At 37.8% G+C, this 23,762-nt stretch overlaps 2 protein-coding genes across 6 annotated transcripts in view; one reads left to right on the top strand and one right to left on the bottom strand.

Moving 5' to 3' along the window:
- Positions 1-12,418, bottom strand: part of HMGN5 (high mobility group nucleosome binding domain 5) — a 68,508-nt gene extending 56,090 nt beyond the window's left edge. The window contains exon 1 of one of the 4 annotated variants that reach the window (XM_008272973.4): positions 12,204-12,418. The gene's annotated coding sequence lies outside the window, so the exon portion shown is untranslated. The remainder of the gene's footprint in view (positions 1-12,203) is intronic. The other 3 variants (XM_051827381.2, XM_051827382.2, XM_051827380.2) reach the window with 3 other exon arrangements.
- Positions 12,419-12,462: 44 nt separating this feature from the next.
- The window catches only part of SH3BGRL (SH3 domain binding glutamate rich protein like), an 85,731-nt gene continuing 74,431 nt past the window's right edge, over positions 12,463-23,762 (top strand). The window contains exon 1 of one of the 2 annotated variants that reach the window (XM_008272976.4): positions 12,463-12,750. In XM_008272976.4, the coding sequence (XP_008271198.1) occupies positions 12,706-12,750 (45 nt within the window). In that variant the 5' untranslated portion in view covers positions 12,463-12,705. Of the gene's footprint in view, positions 12,751-16,265; positions 16,454-23,762 lie in introns of those variants that run through there. The other variant, XM_051827383.2, reaches the window with a different exon arrangement.

Below are 23,762 nucleotides of genomic sequence, written 5' to 3'. Positions count from 1 at the left end.
GGAAAACACGACCTTATCTGAAGAACCAAATAAGGTACCAGAAACCACCTAGCTAGAACCGATATTTATAAATGTTTAGATGAGTAACTCACAATAGCTCACTTATGGAAACATAATGAACTTTAGGAGAATGCAGGGAAATGATTTAATACTCTAACAGAATACTGATGGAGATGGAAGTAATTTTAAAAATCAAGCAGAAATCCTTTAACTGAAAATATACTAAGTGAAATAAAAAATGAGATAGAAGACATCAATAGCAGAATAGATCAAACAGAGGAAAAATTTGTAAGCTCAAATATAGATTATTTGCAAATATACAACTGGAGGAGAAAAGAATCAAAAGAAATATTGCATGAATTTGGGACAGAATTAAAAGAGTAAATATGAGTTATTGGGGTTGAAGAAGGACTTGAGAATGTCAAAAGTATAGAAATTGTATTCAAAGAAATAACAACAGAAAATTTCCCAAACATTAGAAGGATATAACTATTGGTACAAGTTAGAAGTCACAAGCCAGATTCAACGCAACCACGTGTACTCAAAGACAAAATCAAATTCTTCAAAGTTAAAAGAGAGGATTATCAATGTTGCAAGAAAAAAGGAACAACACATAATGTCCCAGTTCACTTAACTGTAGACTTTGTCAGAAGAAACTGTACAAGACAGGAGGGAGTGGAACAGGACATTTTTACAGCACTGAAGGAACAAGACTGTCAACCAGTATTACTTACCTAGGTAAACTAAGCTTTAGGTAAGGAGGAAAGATAAAGACATCCCCAGACAAACAAAAGCTGAAAGAATTTATGACCAGCAGATCTTAGAGAAGTGCTAGAAGGAGTACTTCAAACTAAAATAGACACTGATGAGTAAAAAGAAAATACAAGAAGGTAGAAAACTCACTGCTAAGAGTAACTATACAGAAAAATTTGCAGTGTTCCAATATTATAAACATGGTACATAAATCAGTCATTTCTTTACAGTGAGGAATAAAAACCAACCAATTAAAAATAGTAACTATATTACTACGTTAATATATGGGAAATATAGAAAGATATAAAAATGGGACATGAAAAATTCACAATGCAGGGAGGAATGGAGTGCAAGTGTAGAGTTCTTTATTATTGTCATTATTATTATTATTTTGGCCAGGCAGAGTTAGACAGTTGGAGAGAGACAGAGAGAGAGTTATAGAGACAAAGGTCTTCCTTCCATTGATTCACTCCCCTAATGGCAGCCACAGCCGGTGTTGCGCTGACCTGAAGCCAGGAGCCAGGTGCTTCCTCCTGGTCTCCCATGTGGGTGCAGGGCCCAAGCACTTGGGCCATCCCTCCACTGCCCTCCCGGGCCACAGCAGAGAGCTGGACTGGAAGAGGAGCCACTAGGACTAGAACCCGACTCCCATATGGGGTGCTGGTGCCGCAGGCAGAGGATTAGCCAGCTCCAGCCCACTTTATTATTATTTGTCTCTTTCTTTTTTGTTTCTTTTCTTATCTGTATAATCAGTGACAAGTTGCTTTCATTTACAAAGAGTTCCTTACAGCCAGGAGGTGTTTTTGTAAGCCTCATGGTAACCACAAAGCAAAAATCTATAACACTACTACTGGAGAAACACACTAGTGGAGAAATTTACCTTGTTGTGAGGTGGCCTCTGGCTAGGCTTGTTCTAGGTTCTTGTCTCCACATGAAAAATAATTTAAAGAGATGTAGATAAAGGCGAACAGAGAATCAAGATTCATTTACAGGCAAAGCAAAAGCACACACTCTGGAAAGAGTGTGGGCAAATTGAAGAGAAAGAGTTACAATCAGCAAGATTCAGGGCCGTCTTTTGCTATCCTCTGGAAGCATAGGGAGTGGTGTTTGGGGCTGGATTTAGTGGAATATTCAGAGAGCTGAGTTCGGGAAAGGGCTTGAGTGCTGCCCATTTCTGTGCCCTTTTTCGGAAATCTTGGAAGTGTCATGGCATCAGGTACATGATAGGAGTGAGAGTGTTGGCCATGGTAATTTTATTACAATGACATTATAATGACCTAAAGTCATTAGCAATATCCCTTCATGATAAAAACTCTGAACTAGTTAAGCAGAGAAGTAAAAATTACTTCAGCATACTAAAGGCAGTATATAACAAGCCAGCAGCTAACACCATACTGAATGGAGAAAAGTTGAAAGCTTTCCCCCTAAGATATAGAACAAGACAAGGATATCCAATTTCACCATTTTTAAAAGATTTATTTTTATTTATTTGAAAGGCAGAGTTACAGAGAGAGAGAGATCCAGACACACACACATATAAATACACACACACACACACACACACACACAGAGAGAGAGAGAGAGAGAGAGAGATCCTCCATCCACTGGTTCACTTCCCCAAAAGTCTAAAATGGCTGGGGCTGAGCCAGGCCAAGGCCTGAAACTCCACAGAGGTTTCCCAATTGGGTGGCAGGGACTCAAAAACACTTTCATTACTTTTATTCATTGCAATCATGGAAGTCCTAGCCAGAGTAATTAGGCAAGAGATTGGACTAGGGACTTTCAAATTGGAAAGAAGGAAATCAAATGACCACTGTTAGAAGATATGAACTTACATATTGAAAACCAAAAACTATCAAACATTTATTAGAACTAACAAACAAATTCAGCAAAGTTGCAGAATATAAACTCAATGTATAAAAATCAGTAGCATTGTTATACACCAATAGTGAATCAGCTGAAAAAGAAATCAAGAAAATAAACCAATTTATAATAGCTATAAAAAACATAACACCTAGGAATAAATTTTATCAAGGAGGTACAAATCTTTACAATAAAAATGAGGAAAAATTAATGAAAGTAACTGAAGAAGACATAAAAAAAAATACTGTTCATGGTTTGAAAGAATAACTCTCATTAAAATGTTGATACTACCCAAAACAGTTGACAGACTCAGTGTAATCCCTATCAAAATTCTGTGACATTTTTCACAGACCTAGGAAAAAAATCACTAAAATTTGTATAGTTCCACAAAATACCCCAAATAGCCAAAGCAACCATGAGTAAAAAGAAGTAATACATTATACTGCCTGACTTTAAAATATATTACAAATCTATAGTAATTTAAAAAGCATGGTACTGGAATAAAAATACATTTTGACCAATAGGATAGAATAGGGCCTGGAATTAAATATTCACACAACGACAGTCAAATGATCTTTGAAAAGGTTGCTATGAACATTGGTTGGAAGAAACATAGTCTTTTCAATAAATAGTGCTAGGAAAATTGGATATTCACATACAGAAGAAGAAAACTAGGCTCTTCTCTCTCACCATGTACAAGAATCAACTCAATGTGGACTAAATATATAAATGTGAGATGTCAAGTTTTGAAACCACTAGAAGAAAACATAGGGGAAATGTTTCAGAACATTGGAATGAACAAGGATTTATTGATCGGACCACAAATGTACAGAAAACAAAAGCAAAAAGAGACAAATGGGATTTCATCAAGCTACAAGCTTCCACACAGCAAAGTAAGTCATAAACAGAGTGAAGAGGTAGCCTACAGAATGGAAGAAAATAACTAAGTTACACATCTATTCAGGGGTTATTAACCAGAATATATAAGGAACTCAAACAACTCAATAGCAAAAACAAACAAACAAACACCACCACAAATAATCCAAGTAAAAAATGGGCAGTATATCTAAGCAGACACTTTTCAAAGAAATATCTACCAATGGACATTAGGCACATGAAAAACTGTTTAACATTAGTAATCATCATAAAAATGAAAATAAAACTGCAATGAGGTATCACCTCAATCTAACCAGGTTGGCTATTATCCAAAAGCCAAAAGATAACAAGTGTTGTGAGGATGTGAAGCAAATGGAATACTTGCACACTGTTTGTGGGAGTGTAAATTTGCACAGCTATTCTGGAAAACAGTATGGGGGTTCCTCAAAAAACAAAGAAAAATGGAAAAATTACTATATGATCTATGATCCAGAAATTCCATTGCTGGGTATGTATCCAAGGAAAATGAAATCAGTCTGTCAAAGAGGCATCTGCACTCCTGTTTATTGAAGCACTATTCATGATATCCAAGAAATGAAACATCATAATTGTCCACCCACTGAAGAATGTAGTAAAGAAAGTGCAGTACAGATACACAGCAGAATACTATTCATCCACAAAAAAGATGAAATCTTATTATTTATAACATCGTAAATGGAACTGGGGGTCATTTTTTAAGTGAAATAATGCAATCACAGAAAGACAAGTACTCCATGATTTCACTCATATATATATGGAATCTAAAAAGTTTATTCCATTAAAGTTAAGAGTATAATATTAGTATAATATTGGTTACCAGAGGATGAAGAGATTATAAACAAGGAATGTAAACTGTGTGTTTCTCTAAAATACCTAGCTGAAACGATTTTTGAATGTTTACACCATAGGGAAGTGTTAAATGTTTGATGAGATAGATGTGTTTACCTTGATTGGACATTGCTCAGCACATGCATGTACTGAAATATCAAATGGGACCCCATAGATATGTACAATTTTTTCCTTAGGTAAAAAATTTGAGTCATTAAAAAATCCAACTCACTATACAAAAATCAATTGTATTTCTATGTTGCAGTTAGAACATTCTTTTTAAAAAAGAAATATGTATGGGGTATGAAGAGTCAGGATAGTTGATGAAATCCAATATAAGAAAACTTGCTATACCAGGTTTCAATGTGTTTAAATTTATAGTAATTAAAGTGATGCAGTAACAGCATTAAAAGTAGACAGACTAATGGAACAGAATTGAGACTCTAGAAACAGACCAATGTATGTTTTTCAAATCACTTGGTCTTTCAAAGAAGTGGTATTGCAAGGCAGTGAGAAATGCATTTTTTATTACTACTGCTGGAATAATCAGATATATTCTTGGAAAAAAATAAACTTGACTTGTATCTCAAACCTTGCACATACAAATCAATCCCATGTGCATTGTAGGTCTAAAAGTTAAAATCACCACAATAAGACATTTTTATATGAATGTAAGAGAACACCTTCATGTTCTCAATCTGGAAAGATTCCTTACAAAATTCACAAAAACTACTAGCCAGAAAGGAAAAAAGATTAATATAGCTGAGTAATTTAAAAGTAAGAGCCGCTGTTAATAAAATGACAATGTTAACATAGTAAAAAGACTAGCCTCATGCTGGAAGAAGTTACTTTCAAGAAAATAAGAGATAAAAAGCTGCTATTACAAACAGAGATCAAGGAAGTCAACCAAATAGAAAAATAGGCAAGATTTCTTAATGGATAGTCCACAAGAGAAAATACTCAAATGGCAATAAATATATGAAAATATTCCTAACTTCTTAGAAATCATGGAAATGCAAATTAAAACCACAAGGACATACCACTCCACACCAAGTAGGTAGACTACAAGAGCTGCACAGCACTGAAACTGAGGATCCAAGACTACGCTACACTAGGTTAGTCATATCTTATTTGGGTTATGACATTGGATTCTGGGGACCACTCTTTGGAGAAGAAAGCTGAAATATATTCATTGGAGTGATCTCTAGAGATGATAGCATATGAAACATGGTTAGAGAAACTAGAAATAGTAACTCTCCTTTAACAAGGATTGAGATGAGTTTATAACTGGAAGTTATTTGTATCCATGAAACCTGAGAGGAAACAGAACTCAGTTTAACTTCAGGGGGGAAAAATCTAACATTTTGAGCTAGCCAAGAACGGAATGGGGATGCTTCAGCAACTTATGTTCACTGTAATCAGACCTGTTCACAAATAATTCCTGGGTGATTGCTTGATGATGTTATTTTTGGTATGTGTGGGGAGGTTAGAATGTTAGGCTAAATGACCTCTTGGGTCCTTTAATTAGGTTTATAATTTCTCTAAATCATGGTGTGTATATCTGTGTGTGTGTGCAATATGCCAAGCAAGAGATTTCAAAGGTCTTTCTTTGGAAAAACTAACACTTCATAAATTGCCTTCCACTCTAGCCCCATTAGTCTCTTCCTAATGATAACCCAGTTGACTGACTTATCTTCTGAAATCAGTGATACCTAATGAAAGAAGAATGGGTCACAGCTATCCCACTTCTGTGAATATATCCAAAGGAAATGAAATTAGCATATGAGAGATACCTGCACTCCTATGTTTACTGCAGTTTAATTCACAACAGCCAAGATACAGAATTAACTTAGATGCCCATCAACTGATGACTTGATAAAAAAATGATTTATATACAAGATGAAATATTACTTATCCATTAAAAAAGAATGAAATTCTGACATTTGGAATAAAATGAATAGAACTGGAGGTTATTACATTAAATGAAATAATGCAGAAACAAAGATACAAATTCCATATTTTCTCTCATATGTGGAAATTAATACATATATTAAAATCTGTGGATGTCATATTATTTAATATATAGATAGCTATAAATGTTGTTTACACTGAATTATACCTTCCACATAATAACTTATTTTATGATCCTTGTCATGGACCCCATGTTTTTAGTATCCCTCCTTTCAAGAAAAACTGTATATATGTGTATGTATCTAAAATTTACATAGAAGTGATTATGACAAGATATTAAAAACTATTATACCTAAATAAATAAATATTTTTCAGTGTGGGTCAATAGCCCTTACTCCAATTGTCAAAAGGCTTTGCAGGGATCATTACTCTTCACTGGAGTCCTATTGTTTCCCAAGACCTTATTGCTCAGGAACAATGGATGAAATGACATGGTATCCTTCTGCTGGAATTCTGTGCAGAGGTGAAAAAAATTTTATCTCAAATCTTTCCTATGCAAGCACTGCACATTTATTTTCCACAGATGAATGGCGCCCTCTAGTGTTCCTAATGATGGACGTAGTGTTTTGGATGCAATTAGAATCCGAACCCAATACTTTCAACATACATTTTGGCACCAAGTTGCTTCCAAGCACAACACTGTTATTTAATCTACCCTAGCTCCACTGTAGGTATTACTCTTCTGCTTACACTTGGAAAGAACAACAGGAAGTCCTCAAAAATGCAGTGCTTTTCATTGTGTTTTAGATAACTGTGTTAATGCGTTATGTGTTAATACAGGATAAAATGTTATATATATATATATATATATAGTCAGATGAATATATCCATCTGTCAGAGCAAGCAGAAATGTAGGAACCAGGCTATCACTGAGTGATACCATTGGGGAATCATTCAACAATCAACTCTCTTTGAAGACCATCAAGAACCCAGTCACCCTTATTTTAAGAACACTAATTCACAGTGTGTCAAACATAAAAATGCAAATTTATCTAAAATCCAACTGAAATACAAATATTAGACATATTAAACATAAACTATGATTTTTATAATACTGTTCTTATATTTAAAATTATTCAACCACAAAAAATTCATAAAAGTATGCTTCACAGTGAATTCTCTGTAGCCCTGGCTTATCCTTGGGAATACTGTTGATGTGGGAAAAAAAATCTGTAAACTCTAAGTTTTCACATAAAATAACATTTTTATAAATACAAAAATTTAATATTTCATTAAATTAACAGGAATATTTCACAGATATTTCACTAAGCATTTTTTAACCAATTTTGTAGTCTTTTTGTATCCTGGGGCAAATAATATTTTTTTCAAAAGTTTAAAAATAGGGAAATTTTCTGTTTCTGGCACTATAGGGACTAGATGATTTGGAACAACTCTCTTATTAAAGGCAATTAAAAATGTAGGAAGATACTTTTCTTTTTTTTTATTTTTTGACAGGCAGAGTGGACAGTGAGAGAGAGAGAGAGAGAGAGAGAGAAAGGTCTTCCTTTGCCATTGGTTCACCCTCCAATGGCCGCCGCGGCCAGTGCACCACGCTGATCCGAAGGCAGGAGCCAGGTGCTTCTCCTGGTCTCCCATGGGGTGCAGGGCCCAAGGACTTGGGCCATCCTCCACTGCACTCCCCGGTCACAGCAGAGAGCTGGCCTGGAAGAGGGGCAACCGGGACAGAATCCGGTGTGCCGGCGCCGCAAGGCGGAGGATTAGCCTAGTGAGCCACGGCGCCGGCCAGAAGATACTTTTCAAAATCTTCTTTAAAATGCCAAACACCTAAACAACAAAATGAGGAATTATCAAAGTAAGAAGAGGGGGCGGATTACATCTCTGGAGGGCTCAGTGATGAATTAGAAGAGCCTCTTCTGCCCAGTAGATGTCTGTCAAGCAAGGAAACACAACTTGTTTTGGCCTGGCAAATGAAGATAAACTACCTCCCACCTGAAGTCTCCTAAGTTTGAGTAGGGGTGAGAACATAGGCAATCTCTCTCCACTTGAGAAGGGGAAGTGCTGTCCTCAAGAAACAAGCATCAGTTAAGGCAATGAGGTGGAAAGAACATTCAGAGCAAAGGTTGAAGACAAAAGAGAAATTTTTAATCTTAAAGTGGAACCTCCAGGGAGTACCGTGAAAAGTTTTGGAAGAAGAGAAAGGAAGAGATTGCAACTTGAGGTAGAATTTCCGAACGAGAGATTTCTTCTAGTTACTATGTTATGCCACCTGTATGACTCATATCGACCGGATTATTGGGCTCCTGTATGGAGCACTTCCAAATGTGAGCTCCTCGTTTCTGTGGTCTCCTTATTCTATGTGTTCCCCTCTGCCTGTGCTGTATACCCCAATTCTACCATGTAACTGAAACTGTAATAGATCCTCTAGCTTGATTGGAGTCAACCCAATTCTTATGACTGTGGTGGCATCAGTTAATGTTTGAATGACACTGATGTATGCAGGCAGATAGGATAAAATCAATTAGGTTTGTGAGCTGGAAGACCACACTCCCGGTGTGATCTCATGCCCCTACCTGATCCCACCTGTATGCCCACCTGCCAATCAGACTATGTAATCACTCCTTTGGAAGTGAATAAAAGGCCTGGAACATGGTGGGTCCTTCCTGTTGCCCGGTGCCTTTGGGGCATGTGGCCTATCGGCCTGCTCTCCGCCTTCTCTTTGCTACTTGAGCTAAGCTGCCTGTGGGTGCTCATAACCTTGTGCTTGTTCCACATGGCTCGCTCCTGGCCTGTTCTCTGCTTGGAATGGACCCAATTTAGTCCCTAGACTTCCCTTTCTCCCCTAAATAAAGCCCTTACTGTCCTGTACATTTCTCTCACTGAATAAAACCCTTAAAAACTTACCATGTTGTCTGGTCTATTTGAGTCAGTATTCAGAATTCTTTGAATACGTGGGAAGAGCCCAGAGGATTCTTAATATTGAAAATTATTAATAAGCAGTCCAATATAAAAATCAACATTGTTTTTCCATTATAGACCAGGGAAATATGAGATTAAAATTACAGCATTTTTACAATGGGTTTGAGTGCCTATCCAAGTTTGCCAGCAATTCCACATTAAGGAATCTATTCTTAAGAGACTGACAGGTGGACAAGAATTTATTGATATATTTATGCTATAACATTAGTTACTATGCAGCATAAAACAAAAAAAACCATGCTCAATAATAGACTTATTACATGATTCTCAGTATGTTTATAAAATGAAACCCATTCAAACATGCCATAAAATATTTTCTGACTGGGAAAAATTTTAAATATATTTGCTAAATGAAAAGTGCATATCTTAAGATTTATTTGCTTTCTACCTCCCTGCCACTCCCACACCGCCTACCTTCACCATTATTTATGTCTGACTAGGCTTAGAAGAACTTACAGTGACATAACAACAATGATTACTTTGGATGCTGGGGGTATGAGTAATTTTTTTTTTTCTCTTTAGCTCTCGCTACGTTTACTGCACAAAGTAGGCATTTATTTTGTATTCTTGAAAAGTATTAATATTTGGTTAACACATTTTTGTGTCAATAGGTCACAAGTATTATTTAAAAACTCTGATCTATTTTTATTCAGATCTTAATCTTTCCAAATTATATGATCAAATGCTTTGGGGGAGTGTGTATGAAGAAGAAAAATGAAGGCAAAATGATCACTCTAGAATTTCCATTCTAGGGATGGTTGAATAAAGTGAGCAGATGATATAGTTATCATCTATAGTGGCCAGTGCTGTGGCATAGCTGGTAAAGCCGCCGCCTGCAGTGCCAGCATCCCATATGGGCGCCGGTTCCGCTTCCAATCCAGCTCTCTCTGCTATGGCCTGGGAAAGTAGTAGAAGGTGGCCCAAGTTCTTGGGCTTCTGTACCCCTGTGGGAGACCCAGAAGAAGCTCCTGGTTCCTGGCTTCAGATCGGCGCAGCTCTAGCTGTTGTGGCCAATTGGGGAGTGAACCAGCAGATGGAAGACCTCTCTCTCTCTGTCTCTCCTTCTCTCTCTGTGTAACTCTGACTTTCAAACAAATCTGTAAAAAATGTCTATAATGCTAACATTTAGGATAGAAATATTGGGAAAGCCTCTCAACAACACACAATGCATCCCAAATGCTGTCAACAATGACAGACATATTTTACTCACAAATTTGTTTATTACATACATTTTCACTTGGATTAACACATCTGCATTTAAAAGAAATTAACTCAGAAATTGTCTTCCCACTCCACAAAGGTTCAGAGAAGGTCCATCAAACTTACTGCTAATCCTATTATTTGATTCTCCAGTGATAATTAATTTTTTCCTGGGGTTTATGTAGAATAGAAGAGTTTTCTTTATTTTTTTCATCATCGCAAATGAGATTATAGGCTCAAATGCAGCAAATGTGGACCATGAAGGGAGGGAGTTGTACTATGGCAGCATATGACAAATTAAGTGAGTTGCCAATTTAAAATCAGAAAGAATGTTGTTCTGCCCTGCAGGCTTCTAGGTAGCACAAGAACAATATTCCTGAAGGCACAATGGTGGGCGTGGCCAGATCACAGAGATTTACTTCTGTTTGATCATTTGTGTAAAGGTTTTGAATTGCCCTTAGGGAAGGTTAACATTTGGAAAGGGGCTAGAAAGGGGTATAAGGGAATGGAGTGAAGGTAAAGAGTGAGCCAGGAAGAGCAAAGGCATGAAAGTGGAAATAAGTATGGTGATTGCTATGGTGGGGTTAACAATGATTGTGTAAGGAATTTGGTTTGAGGGAGCAACAGGTAAAATTCTATGAATAGTGTAGGCCATATTATGGTGGAGACTCCTTGGAAATGTAATTTAGGTTTGGTTTGATAGTCAATTAAGACTTATCTTAAATATTTCAGTCCACACAGTCCTTAGTGATACACAAAATTGATGTTTGAGGACACAAAATACAGAATATGTTTTGAGTCCTTTCCCTGTTCCAGGAAGTGTGTTAAAATGATAGCCATGAGTGTGGTCTTTGGAGTTGGTTGGACCCTAATTCAAGTCCTGATTTTGGAAATTACTGGCTATATGACTTTAGAAAATTTATTTTCCTGAGTTTCAGTTTCTTCATCTGTAAGACTAAGGTACTAATACACTCTGAAGGTTGTTGTGTGGACTACATATAAAGGCATACAGTTGGAAGCAATGTTTAAGATGGATCAGAGAAGGAAGAACCTGTGGACAGGGAAGAGTTAGGAAGCTATTGCAATTATTGAGCCTAAGCAAAGATAACAAACCACTAGAACTGAGAGGAAGGGCAAACTTCAAAGGCAAAGTAAACAAGTAGGACAGGTGACCTGACTCACTCTCTCCACTCTGATTCTTTTGCAAATGCTTTTTCTTTGTTCACTTGACACGTTTTGGGAAGTTGAAAATACACCTGGAAGTCTGTGGACCTTTTTTGGAAATTATTAATTGTTTGCTCATTTCCCTAGAGCTACAAAATAACCATCTGCTCTCTCTGTTCCCCATTTAAACATCTGAAACATATGCTCCAAGCTCCCTTCTCAAGTCAGTTAAGAAGCAAAGCGAAACAAAACAAGCAGCATTCACTTTCTTACACAGTATTAGAAATTATTATTTTTTTCCAACTTCCTCCTCAGTCTTGAATTTGCCAATGAGGCCTCTTGCAAATTCCCACAGAAGCAGGGTTCCCTATTTTAACAAAACACAAAACTCAAAAAGAAAACCAATCCTGCCTTTTTTTTGAGCTTCGGGAAACCTGAAACTTTTCTTAAACCCTCTGTGGCATAGCCCAGTACTTCAGTGCCCAGTTCCTGCAACTCGCTAACAGCAGAAATATCACCACGTAACAGGAATCTTAAAATGTGCAAGGCTTTGGGAACAGGGGTTTTCTTACTAGTGTCTCTGTTCAACACAGGGCTTGCTCTTTCAAGGAAGATCTGTCTTCTTATTAGCATACATTTTCTGAGCAGGAAGTCATGCGCAGAACTTTTAGTCTCCGTGGGAAAAGGTGCTTCCTTTTAATCTAATTCAATTCAGTGCTCCCTTGTTCTTTCCTTTTTCTTTCTCCTCCGCCCCCTCTTCTGGAGGAGGGAATAGTCAAAAATAAATGTTTCAACAGATCTCGCGGTGCTATTCGAGATTCCCTCTTAAAAAAAAAAAATTAGAAATGATGCAAACGAGCCTGTGCCTTCCGGAGTTTGGGGCTGGGACTGCAGCGCTCCAAGCCCATTGAAAGCAGCTAAGGCCGGAGGCGGGGCTCTGGCGAGTTTCCCTTCCACCTTCCCCCACCCTCCTCTTCCAACCTCTGTTCGGCCCCTAGCTCGGTTCCAGCCGTTGCTGCAGCTGCTCCGCTGCCGTTTTCGGGACCCAAACAACCACAAGTCGCTGTTTCCAGGATGGTGATCCGTGTATATATTGCATCTTCCTCTGGCTCTACGGCGGTAAGGAGAGTGGGGATCCCACCTTTGTTGTTTTCCTACACACTAGTCCCCCAGAACCGTTAAATTGCAGAAGTTCTTCTGGTAGCTTCTCCTTCCGAAGATACACGCATCCCCCATCCCACCCCCTCCTTCCCTTTCTTCCCTTTGTTGCATCGATTTCATTTTCCCATGAAGTTTAGCTTTGTTTGCCTTAACGACGTTGGCACCACATTTCTCCTTTAAAGGGAAAAGAAAGCTACAGAATTGTGGTCAATGGGTGATGGTGGTGGTAGGCGCTTGATGGTTAGGTGAAGAATTTAGGTAAAACACACACACACACACACACACACATTGGTGAGTTTCTAGAGAGAGATATTTGACTAATGTGCTCTGAGTGCTGAGGCAAAGGGAAGGAGTGCACTTCTGCAAAGGATGGGGGCACACATGCTATACCCGATGGGGATTGGGTGGAGACCTCCTGAAGCTCGGTGATTATTTCGAAAGACTGGGGACCCCCCCCCCCCGCAGTAGAGTTATTTTGGGAGTGTGTAGGAGTGCTTAACTTCGACTTTAAGGCCTGTTAGAACTAGATAAAATGTGAAAGGATGTTGGGAACCGTGATGCAATGTTGTTTTTTAAAAACTTAATTTGAAAGACTCGATTTCCACATCCCTCCTATTTTCCCTTATTTGACTTTTTATTTTTCGTTCAACACATTTGATTTCGAGAATTTCTCCGCTACGTTGAGAACTGAGAAGGGAACTAACAAGTGGCTTCTTGTGTGCAGCGGCAGCCTAAGTTGCTGCTGCTTCAAATGAAAGGATGTTCTCTCCCTGGCCCTCATTTGCTCTTCATTTAGAGTAACAATTTTCCAGCAGCTCTGAGAACAGAATGAAGGTTTTCTAGGGTGAAAGCTGAGAGTGCATCCAGGATCTGTTCTTCACAACTCAAAAGAAAGGCCAGCAGTGGCAGCAGCCCTTGTGTGCATTCAGGATGTGGTGCCTGAACCCTCCCCCTTCTTCTAAAGCTGCAGAGTAGCAGCTATTCCAGGTGGTTGCTTAGCGTTTTTGGCTTTTGGTTTGTTTATATTTGCACCTAGGAAGATTGGGTGTGGAAGTGAAGGTTATGTGAAATCACAAGAACCTTGAACCTTGAACTTTGTCTTCTCTGTCCACCATGTGTGGGCGTGGCCATTTGATTCTGAACTTTCAGAAAACTTAATTTGAGCGAATGTAGGTTTAAAAATAAAACCTTTCACATTTCTTTTGGAAGTTACTTTCTGAGCCTCTTGCCTTCTTATTTTTTATACACACTAATTCTGATATTTCAAAGTAAAAATCCGGTTGCTGAGAATCTCAATCAAATACGGTGATTGTAAAGTTTCAAAGAGCAGCTTAATGCCTCTAATGAGACTGAGCAGATCAATCAGGCAGTTTCACTTTGGAGGCCATGCATTTTCAACGCTGCTATTTATTCTCTGCTTTCTCCCTCTTCTACGCCTCACTCAAAAGCAGATTCAAGAGGAAACTCCTTTCAGAACTTGTATTCAACTAAGAACAATTATACCTCTCTCTTTTGTTAAGACCTGAATTTCTAAGAGCCTTAGAAATGACTGCTGTCTTCTGTTATTTCCTTTATTGGACTCCATTGTTTAAAACTATGCACATGGAAAAGATATATGATACTTGTGTTTACTTTTTAATGTTTTCTTATGGATAATAGGATATTTGTCAGTTTTTGCAGTAATTACAGTTATTATGAACCTGACCTCAAAATTCAAATTTTGCATATGACCAAAATAAGCTTTTGGTTTACTAAAATCTGACAGCATATTTAAAGACTTCTGAAACTACAAAATTAGTTTACTTAGGAAGAGCTCCTTTACAGCATAAATAAGGAGGTGGTTCTTTACTTCAGAAAAAGACTCTTCAGTTTGCAATACTGAAGTTTTCCTTTAAGAATGTTGCACTGTTATCTTTAATACATAATTTGGAAACTTGGGGACAAACATCCTGCTGGAAACCAACAATTGTTCAAAAGGAGCTCCAAAGGGGCTAAGTTATCACTAGAATCTCTCAAAACCTCTTGGCTTTGTGTTGGTAATATATGATCCTTTTCTGATTCTTCCTATTGGTTGTCATAAAATAAGCAAAAATAAATGTTATATTCACCAGGGGAGGATCTGGATCTATGATAATTGGCAAGACCATAATAATTTAGTTGTCCATATCCAGACTCCTTATACCTCATAGCCTAATTTTTACAAAGCCACAATTTTTCAAACTTATTTAACTCTTTCCCACAATAGAGGAGTAACACTTCCCTCTCAAAAATCTGGAGATGAAAAGCAAGTAAGCTGAACTTTGCAATAGATTTCTTTCTTTTTTAAAATATTTATTTATTTATTTACTTGAAAGGCAGTTACAGAGAGAGAAGGAGAGAGGGGGAGAGAGAGAGAGAGAGAGAGAGAGATTGGTTGATTTCCACTTGTTCACTTCTCGGATGGCCACAACATCTGAATCTGGGCCAGACCAATATCAGGAGCCCAGAACTTCATCTTGGTCTCCCACGTGGGTGGCAGGTACCCAAGCACTTGGGTCATCTTCTCCTGCTTTCCCAGGTGCATTAGTAGGAAGCAGGGACTCGAACTGCATTGCAGGCAGGGGCTTGGCCTTCTACACCATAATGCTGGCCTCACAGTGGATTTCTTAATGTTAGCCAGTAGAAACACTTAACTGTGTCAAGTACTAGCTTTAGTTTTCTTTAAAATGGTCCTATGAATTAGGTACTGTGATTATCTCTGTTTTACAGTGAAGAAACTAGAGGTTCAAAGAGGTTAAAAAACTTTCCAGGTCACACAGCTTGTAAGCCATAGAGTTTAACTCCAACACAAGCTCTTTGAATTAAAAAAAAAAAACTGTGCTTAACCACCAAGATGATACATGACAGCTAGAAAGCAGGAGGAGATAGATGTGAACATGAGGTAAGAGATAGGCAAGAAATAAGTCCGGTAAATGGACAAGGAGTTGCCTGGGAATGTGCATGTAAGGGAATAGAGAAGTGGGAAACTGATGTGGAGAAGGATATTATGCCTAAAGATGAATGGCAGTAAGTGGGGTAAATATCTATTAACCCAAGATCAGGAAGACAGAGAAGACATGTGCATTGGGAAAGCCTCAACTGGTCTTTTATAGGTCAACATCAAAAATTTTTTGGCCTTAATAGTTTTTTTCCTCTTCATGAGAATCAATTAGAGGGAATGGAGCTCCCAAGTTGTTGTCGGGTTTTTTTTTTTTTTTATAGGAAGTGATTTCTTCATGTTGAGAATGGCTGATACATGTTTTGACCCACTGCAATGCAGTAATGTATGCCATATTCCATTTTTCAGTCTTGTAATGGCTTATAAATTTACACTTAATGGAAAGTATACTAAGTCCAGTGCTTATATAAATTAACAAATTGTAGTAACTTTTTTAAAAAAAATTTATTTATTTATTTGAAAGGCAGAGGTAGAGGTAGAGGTAGAGGTAGAGAGAGAGGTCTTCTATCCGATGGTTCTCTCCCCAGATGGCTGCAATGGCCGGAGCTGTGCTGATTTGAAGCCAGGAGCCAGAAGCTGGTTCACTTCCCAGGTGCAATGGTTGAGGCTAAGCCAAGCCGAAGCCAGGAGCCAGGAGCCAGGAGCCAGGAGCCAGGAGCCAGGAGCTTCTTCCAGATCTCCCAAGTAAATGCAGGGGCCCAAGCACTTGGGCCATCTTCTTCTGATTTCCCAGGCACATTAGCGGGGAGTTGAATCTTAAGTGGAGCAGACAGGACTAGAATCACCTCTCGTAAGGGATTTCAGCACTGCAGGCAGCACCTTTACCTGCTACACCACAGCACTGTCCCCCATAGTTCTTCATTATATGATTCTCAAGTAATTGCTTCGTAGATGACAGAATGTTTTGCTTCTGTTTTTCTGTGTTTATAAATTGAGCGTTGATTTGATATATACTTTGGTATTTTTCGTAACTGGTAAAGTTTGTTTGAATGCTTTTTAAAGGTATTCATAAACTACTTAGAAGACCAAAGTAAGAAATCATTCACCAAATGACTGGACATGTTTTTTGCATGCCCCAAACACTGAAACATGGAGGCTTTCATGCAGCAAATGCAGATTGAAAATCATTGCCTTCAATTTGGTGCCCAATATTTCATGGTTGATTTCCTAAATTTACAACAATGATAAAGGCACTGCAGTAATTTAGCCCAACTTGAAGAGCCTTGGGATGCACAGGTGTAAATGATGGTGATTCTTGAGCACTTAAAAAACACTTAAAAGTCAAATGATTATATGGAAAATTTTAGTTTGAAAGCTTAGTAAAATATTCATAATGTAGTAGGAGAGAAGGATGAAATGGATTCATCTCTTGTGCGAAAACTAGTTACCCTGTTGAGGAAGGGTTTTGATCAACGAACCTTAGGATCAACCCTCCCCATGGGTTGGCCTGGGGAGAAAATCACTTAGGGTGCTAGAAATAATCAGATTGAATGTTCTAAATCACTGTGGCTACTTCTAATATATTTTCTAAAATACATATTGTATAATCAACTATAAATCTGTAGGAATATTTTTGCTTAATTATAAAGGATGAATTTTGTATTCTATTTCTTATAAAATTCAACAAATTAAGAGAGAATCTGTTTGTGACTATCAGACCATCTGTTTCCTTTCAATTCTACTTTACAGCCCACCAGGAGTCCTTTTAAACCCAGAATTTAATCACTTCTTGCAATCCAGGACCAAAATTAAACAAAAGTACATTTAGAGAGAAGAGGAAGCTCATGTATGATGACTGTTTTTATTAATATGAGAGACAAAGCTGACATTTTACACTTGGCAAGCAGAGAATTTAAAGCAAGGAGATTGTTTTCCAGTCCAGAATCCCACATTTTGGATGTGTTGGCTTGAAGTATTGTTAATTGCCAGAACATAAAAAATTTCAAATATGAGCTTAAAAATATGACAAATTCAAAGACTGTTTAAAGTACTGCTATATTTTGTGGTTGCACTACCATTTCATTAACATGGCTAATCAAGATTTGCTTCTAGTAATAGTAAAGATTAACATTTATTTTTGGGTTGCATTTGTCAAGCACTGTGCTGAGTTCTTTATATCCATTGTTTCATTTAACTTAACCTTTACAATAATACGGTGAATTAAGTGCTAGTACTAAAGCTGTTCTCTGTAATTGGAGGAGTATCTCTAAGATCTGGAGACATTAGGTACACTGCTGCAGACCAAAGAACTAGACATGACAGAGTTGGGATTAGAACGCAGGTTGTCTGACTTCAGAACCTACTTCTAAACACTGTTATTTACACATCATCTGTGTTTATGTATTGAATAGAAGTTATGTCAATAGTACATTAAAAGTTTCTCATATGACTGTACTGGAAATAAAATTGCTACTTAAACTAGGATGGTGCCTTACCTAATCGAATGTGTCCTTGTCTGTAACCTGCATGTGAGAGTGATGTGGGGTGAAGGTGGGGGAAGTAAGCAAGTTAATAGCATCATTTTCTTCTACAAGTTAAGTTTTCTAAAATAAAATGCCTTAGCCAAGGACACATTTATAAATAGTGCATGTCTATCCTTTCTTGTGCTGGCTTGTGCTACATCTTGAACTTTCATGGCTTCGATTCACTTTCCTGAAAAGTGTCTGTGTGGCTCTAGACCAACATGACTGAAAGGTGGATATTTATGGTTCTATAAATCTTCTAAATCTGTTGGGAAGGCGGTACTACTGTAACTTGTAAACTCTGAGTTTTGGACTCTAGTCTTTGAGTTCTGCTCCTTTGGCTTATTCATTTGTGAAAATGGGACTCTGTTACAGAATTGGCATGAAGCCAAACAGTTCTGCTTGGGGGATTTCCAACAATGAATAAATATGACAAATAAAACTTCACCTTCTAAACACCAGAAAATGCTCATCTCAGGTAACTCTTACTACATGAAAACATTTTGTCTGTTTTATATCAGCACTACTTCTCAGCCAATTGTTTCATCCCAGGTGTAGCATATTTCTCAGTGCTGAAATTACAGCAGTGAATATATATTTAACAGTAGTGTAGTATTGGAAGCCATTATTTCCAGTGGTGTATTTTCAAATTTGATTTAGAAGAAAGACAAGCATAGACTATTATTTAATTTATTTAAAATATGATAAATCATCTCACTTTAATTTCTTGCACAAATCCTTGTAATTCATCCACTTTAGTTAATAATATTAAGAGTTATCATTCAGTAAATACTTGCACTTTGCCAGGCATTTGTAGGAAGTTTACCTGGGTTATGCAGTTTAATTATTTTGACAATTCAGTGAAGCCAGCAGTATTATTATCCCCATTTTTAAAAGAGGACACAGGCTTAGAAAGCCAACAAGGTCACAGAGCTGGCAAAATACCTCACTTCCCATGTTGGTCTGATTCTGGGACCCATGATCTTAACTCCTATGCTGTTCTGTCTACTGATTAGTATATACTAATTGCCCATTGGAAATGTGGCTCTAAAACTAATTTACAAGTCATTGCAGTACTGCTTTTCTAATGAACCTAGAAAATCATGAAAAAAAATTATCTATAGCAGTACTAAGAATAATTCTAATGGTTTGTTACATTTAGTAAAGAACTTGGGATTCTTCAGAACAGAAAATCAAAGTTATTATAACAGTGTGGTGTATTCTATTAGTTAGAACGTAGAACATATACCTTCATCCTAATATAAAAATTCCTTTTATAAGGCAATCTAACAAAAAGTAGATAAGACAAAATTTTTTAGAAGATACTTTAACTTTTTTTAATCTAGAGCATTTAGCTTTTTTTTTAAAGTTTATTTATTTATTTGAAAGGCAGAGTTACAGAGAGGTAAAGACAGAGAAACAGAGAGAGAGGTCTTCCATCTGCTGTTTCACTCCCCAATTGGGTGCAACTGCCGGAGCTGGGCTGATCTGAAGCCAGGAGCCAGGAGCTTCTTCCAAGTCTCCCACGTGTGTGCAGGGGCCCAAGGACTTGGGCCATCTTCTACTGCTTTCCCAGGCCATAGCAGAGAGCTAGATTGGAAGTGGAGCATCCGGGACTCGAACCGGCGCCCATATGGTATGCGGGCACTGCAGCTGGTGATTTTACCCACTATGCCAATGTGCTGGCGACCATATAGCTTTAAAGGTGAGGCTTGTGTTATTGACTGTTACCTGTGCGATTTCCTTAGGTCACTAAACCTGTTGCCTGACATCATTATCAAAAGCTGGAAAGGAATAACATAAAATAAAGGGTATCAAGGAAGAAAGTTTATATGAATGTTTCTATTGGAAATTGCTTGTTGAAAATCATGGAATTTCATCTCACACTTTCAGAAAATTAAACAAAATTGGTCTTGTGTATCAGCTAAATATTTTGACTTATCAAAGAGGCATAGTTGAAGATTTTCAAGTGAATTTCTAATTAAAAATTTTTAGAGGCATTAAATTTAAATAGTCTAAGCAATGTTGAGGGGACAATAAGCATTGGTGGCGGTGACATAGAAAGCTTAACAGGTGGCATCTTGTTGAGTTTTAAACAGTAAGTCAGATAAGTGACAAGATCTAGAATAAGGCCAATTTTATAATAGATTTTGAATTTATATAATTTTTGGAAGAAAAAGATGATAAAAGGCAAATTCAAAAATACTGTGAGATAGGCATTGTGGCACAGCAGATAAGCTTGGTAAAATAGCATCTGATATCAGAGTGCCTATTTTGAATTCTGCCTACTCCACGTTTCTTATCCAGCTTTCTGTTAATGTGGCTGGGAGGCAGTAGATGATGGCCCAAATACTTGAGTTCCTGCCACCCATGTGGGAGACGAGGATGGAGTTCTGGGTTGCTGGCTTTGGCTTGGCCCAGTCCTTGTGGTTGCAGGCATTTGGGGGTTGACCAACAGATGTGTGTGTGTGTGTGTGTGTGTGTGTATCTGTCACTCTGCCTTTCAAATAAATGAATGTTTAAAAAAACATAGGGAAAATGTGACTAAATATTTACTTATTGTCCTGTCAGATTAGGATTTACAATTTGATTTTGATGTTGAAATTGAAGAATGGGTTTTGCTTGATGTAATTTGTTTTCACTTAGAAATTGCGTGGTTATGATTAAGCTTTTCATGGGGAACTTAGGAGAAGAGTGTATGTCTCACTTGGGATTGATCTAACTCTACCAAAAAGTTGAACTTAAGAGCTAGACTGCATAGCCCAGGGGATCCTTATGCTGCCCAAATAATGTAGACTTTTTTAGAGAGGTCATACCAGCAACAGAGCATGTTCTTTCAAAATCATTCACTCTAGATTTAATCAAAACCCAAAGCATCTAACCCAATGTTGTCTGATTAGTTTATGTCTAAATGTCCAAGTGGAAATTTACCATAAATAAATATCTAATTATGGTTTAAAAATCACTTATTAACAGAGATGAATTGGTACAATGTAGTTGGGTAGTGAGGGCTTAGAACTTACTTGGAGGTAAATGTATAAAACTCAGGACATAGTGTATAAATATCTTATTGCTTTGACTATACAGAGAATACCTAAAACAGGAGTTATTATCATCAAAAGGGGCTATCATATTTTACAACAACCCATGCCAAGGGAAGATATTCTAAGGAAGAAAAAAGCAAAAATCTGAACCCACAGCATATAAAAAAATGTATTCTTTCAAAAACACTTGGAAGGAAATGTAGTTAGATTATCTTTCAGTGAGTGATGGAATTATGATTGAATTCTATAGTTACATTTACAAAAAAGGACCACCATTTGCTATCATAAAAGTTCTGGAAAATGCATGGAGTTTGAATGGTATGCAATAATTTTTAATTTATTCTTAGTAAAAATATATAATAATTTTTATTTCAAGTGATTAATGATTCTTTTTTACATACAACATAATAAAGACAGATGATGTATGGTGTATAATAGCACTAAAATTATTTTCTAAACAGTTTATCAGCCTCTGGAGATTACCATGGAAACTATTTCAGGTCATACAAGTCATATTTTTGTACCTTACTGACCAGATTTTGAAGCCAAGTCGCTATTTTTGCAGTTTATTTCTTAGTTTTCTTCTCTACGTGTTGATAGGTTTGTCAAAAGTTGAGTATGCTTTGTAGCACTCTACTTGAGAGGGACCCGGAGAAGGAGAGGGAGGAGAGGGGGAGGGGGAAGGTAGGGGGAGAGGAGAGGAGAGGAGAGGAGAGGGGAGGGGAGGGAAGGGGAGGAGAGGAGAGAAGAAGAGAGGGGAGGGGAGGGGAGGGGGGAGGGGAGGGGAGAGGGGAGGGGAGGGGGGAGGGGAGGGGAGAATATTCCATCTGCTGGTTCATTCCTCAAATGCCTACAATTTCCATGCCAGAGCTGGGCCAGGCCAAAGCCAGAAGCCAGGAGCTCCATCTGGGTCTCTCACATGAGTGACAGGGGCACAAGCGCTTAAGCCATCATTCACTGCTTCAAGGATGCATTAGCAGGAAGCCAGATCTGAAGCAGCACAGCCAGAACTCCAACCAGTGCTCCCACATGGGATGCAGATATTGCAAGCAGTGACTTAACACCCTGCACTACATTGCCCACACCTATGAGATGTTTTTATTTCACTATAGAATCAAATTTTAACTCACTCAATGACTACTGGCTGAAATAGTCATGAGTTAATATTTTGGGAATTATGACCCAGAGGAAAGTTGCATATATTTGATAATAAACAATGAAATTAAGTAAACAGCTATTGCTGTCCTTGAAAATAAACAATTTTAATCAAGAAAAATCCAAACTATTTCAGAAAGCAGTGTTTTTAAAGTGTAAAAGACTTTACTAATTTCAGGTACTGTTTTCAATGTAGCAAAATGTCTTCACATTTAGCAACAATATTCAATTACCTTCTAAGAGAATAAGCAGGAAGTAAAAGTTTATAGAAAGTATGAAGAAAAGCTGGACAATATCCATTACCCCAACTTGTCATACTTCAGTAAAGACCAGCTTACTCTAGATAATACTGATTTCAACACTTTAACTTCTTGCTATGGGATGCATCATTTTAGTCATATGGAAGTATAACTAGGGCAGGTATTCAGTGCAGCACTTAAGACTCTGCTTGGGATGTTCAACTCCTGGCTCTGTCACACATCCTTGGAGGCACCAAATAATGGTTACAGTCCATGTAAAATAATCTGAGTTCCAGGCTCCTTCCTTTGACCTGGCCCAGACCTGGCTGTTGTGGGCATTTGGAGAGTGAACCAATATATGGAAAATCTCTCTATGTCTGTCTTTGTGCCCCTGCCATTTAAATAAATAAGAAAATAAAATATAACTAATGTATTTTTTTCACTTCAGTCTTTTACGCTTAGTATGTCTCCCCCTAATGCTAATTAACTTCCAGGAAGCTGGAAGGAGTGTAAGAGTAGGTTTGTAGGCATTTAACCCTTTAGTATTTCTGGGCTGATTTGGGAATGAAATTCAAGGAAAAAGATGAAGTGGTGAGTGTCTGGTCTGGTGGTTAGGATGCTGGTTGATACCTGCATCCTGTGTCTGAGTGTCTGGGCTTGATAGCCAGCTCCTGACTCTAGCTTCCTGCTTAGAGAGGCAGCAGTGATGATTCAAGTAGCTGGATTCCTGCAACCCATTTGGCAGACCTGAATTGCATCCTTGGCTTCTGGCTTCAGCTACAGTCATGGCCTGGCCACTGGGACATTTGAGGAGTAAACCAGAAGATCAAAGTCTCTCTCTCTCTCTCTCTCTCTCTCTCCCCCCTAAGTGAATAAATTCATTTTTAAAATAAAAAGAAGATAAAGAAAGATAAGTGAAATTAAATTAGAAGTTAGGATTCCACATAAATAAAATTATTAAATTTTAGATCGGAGAGCTTATGGAACTCTGGTTCAGTACATCACAGTGAACTACTTGACAGTTTGTACGCATACAACACCACTTGGAAGAGGTGCTCAAGCGCAGAACCTTAAAATGGGTGGACAATTCAAA

The sequence above is a fragment of the Oryctolagus cuniculus genome, chromosome X, assembly GCF_964237555.1.
Source record: "Oryctolagus cuniculus chromosome X, mOryCun1.1, whole genome shotgun sequence".
Taxonomy (NCBI): Eukaryota; Metazoa; Chordata; class Mammalia; order Lagomorpha; family Leporidae; genus Oryctolagus; species Oryctolagus cuniculus.
This window is presented reverse-complemented; position numbering and strand designations above follow the sequence as displayed.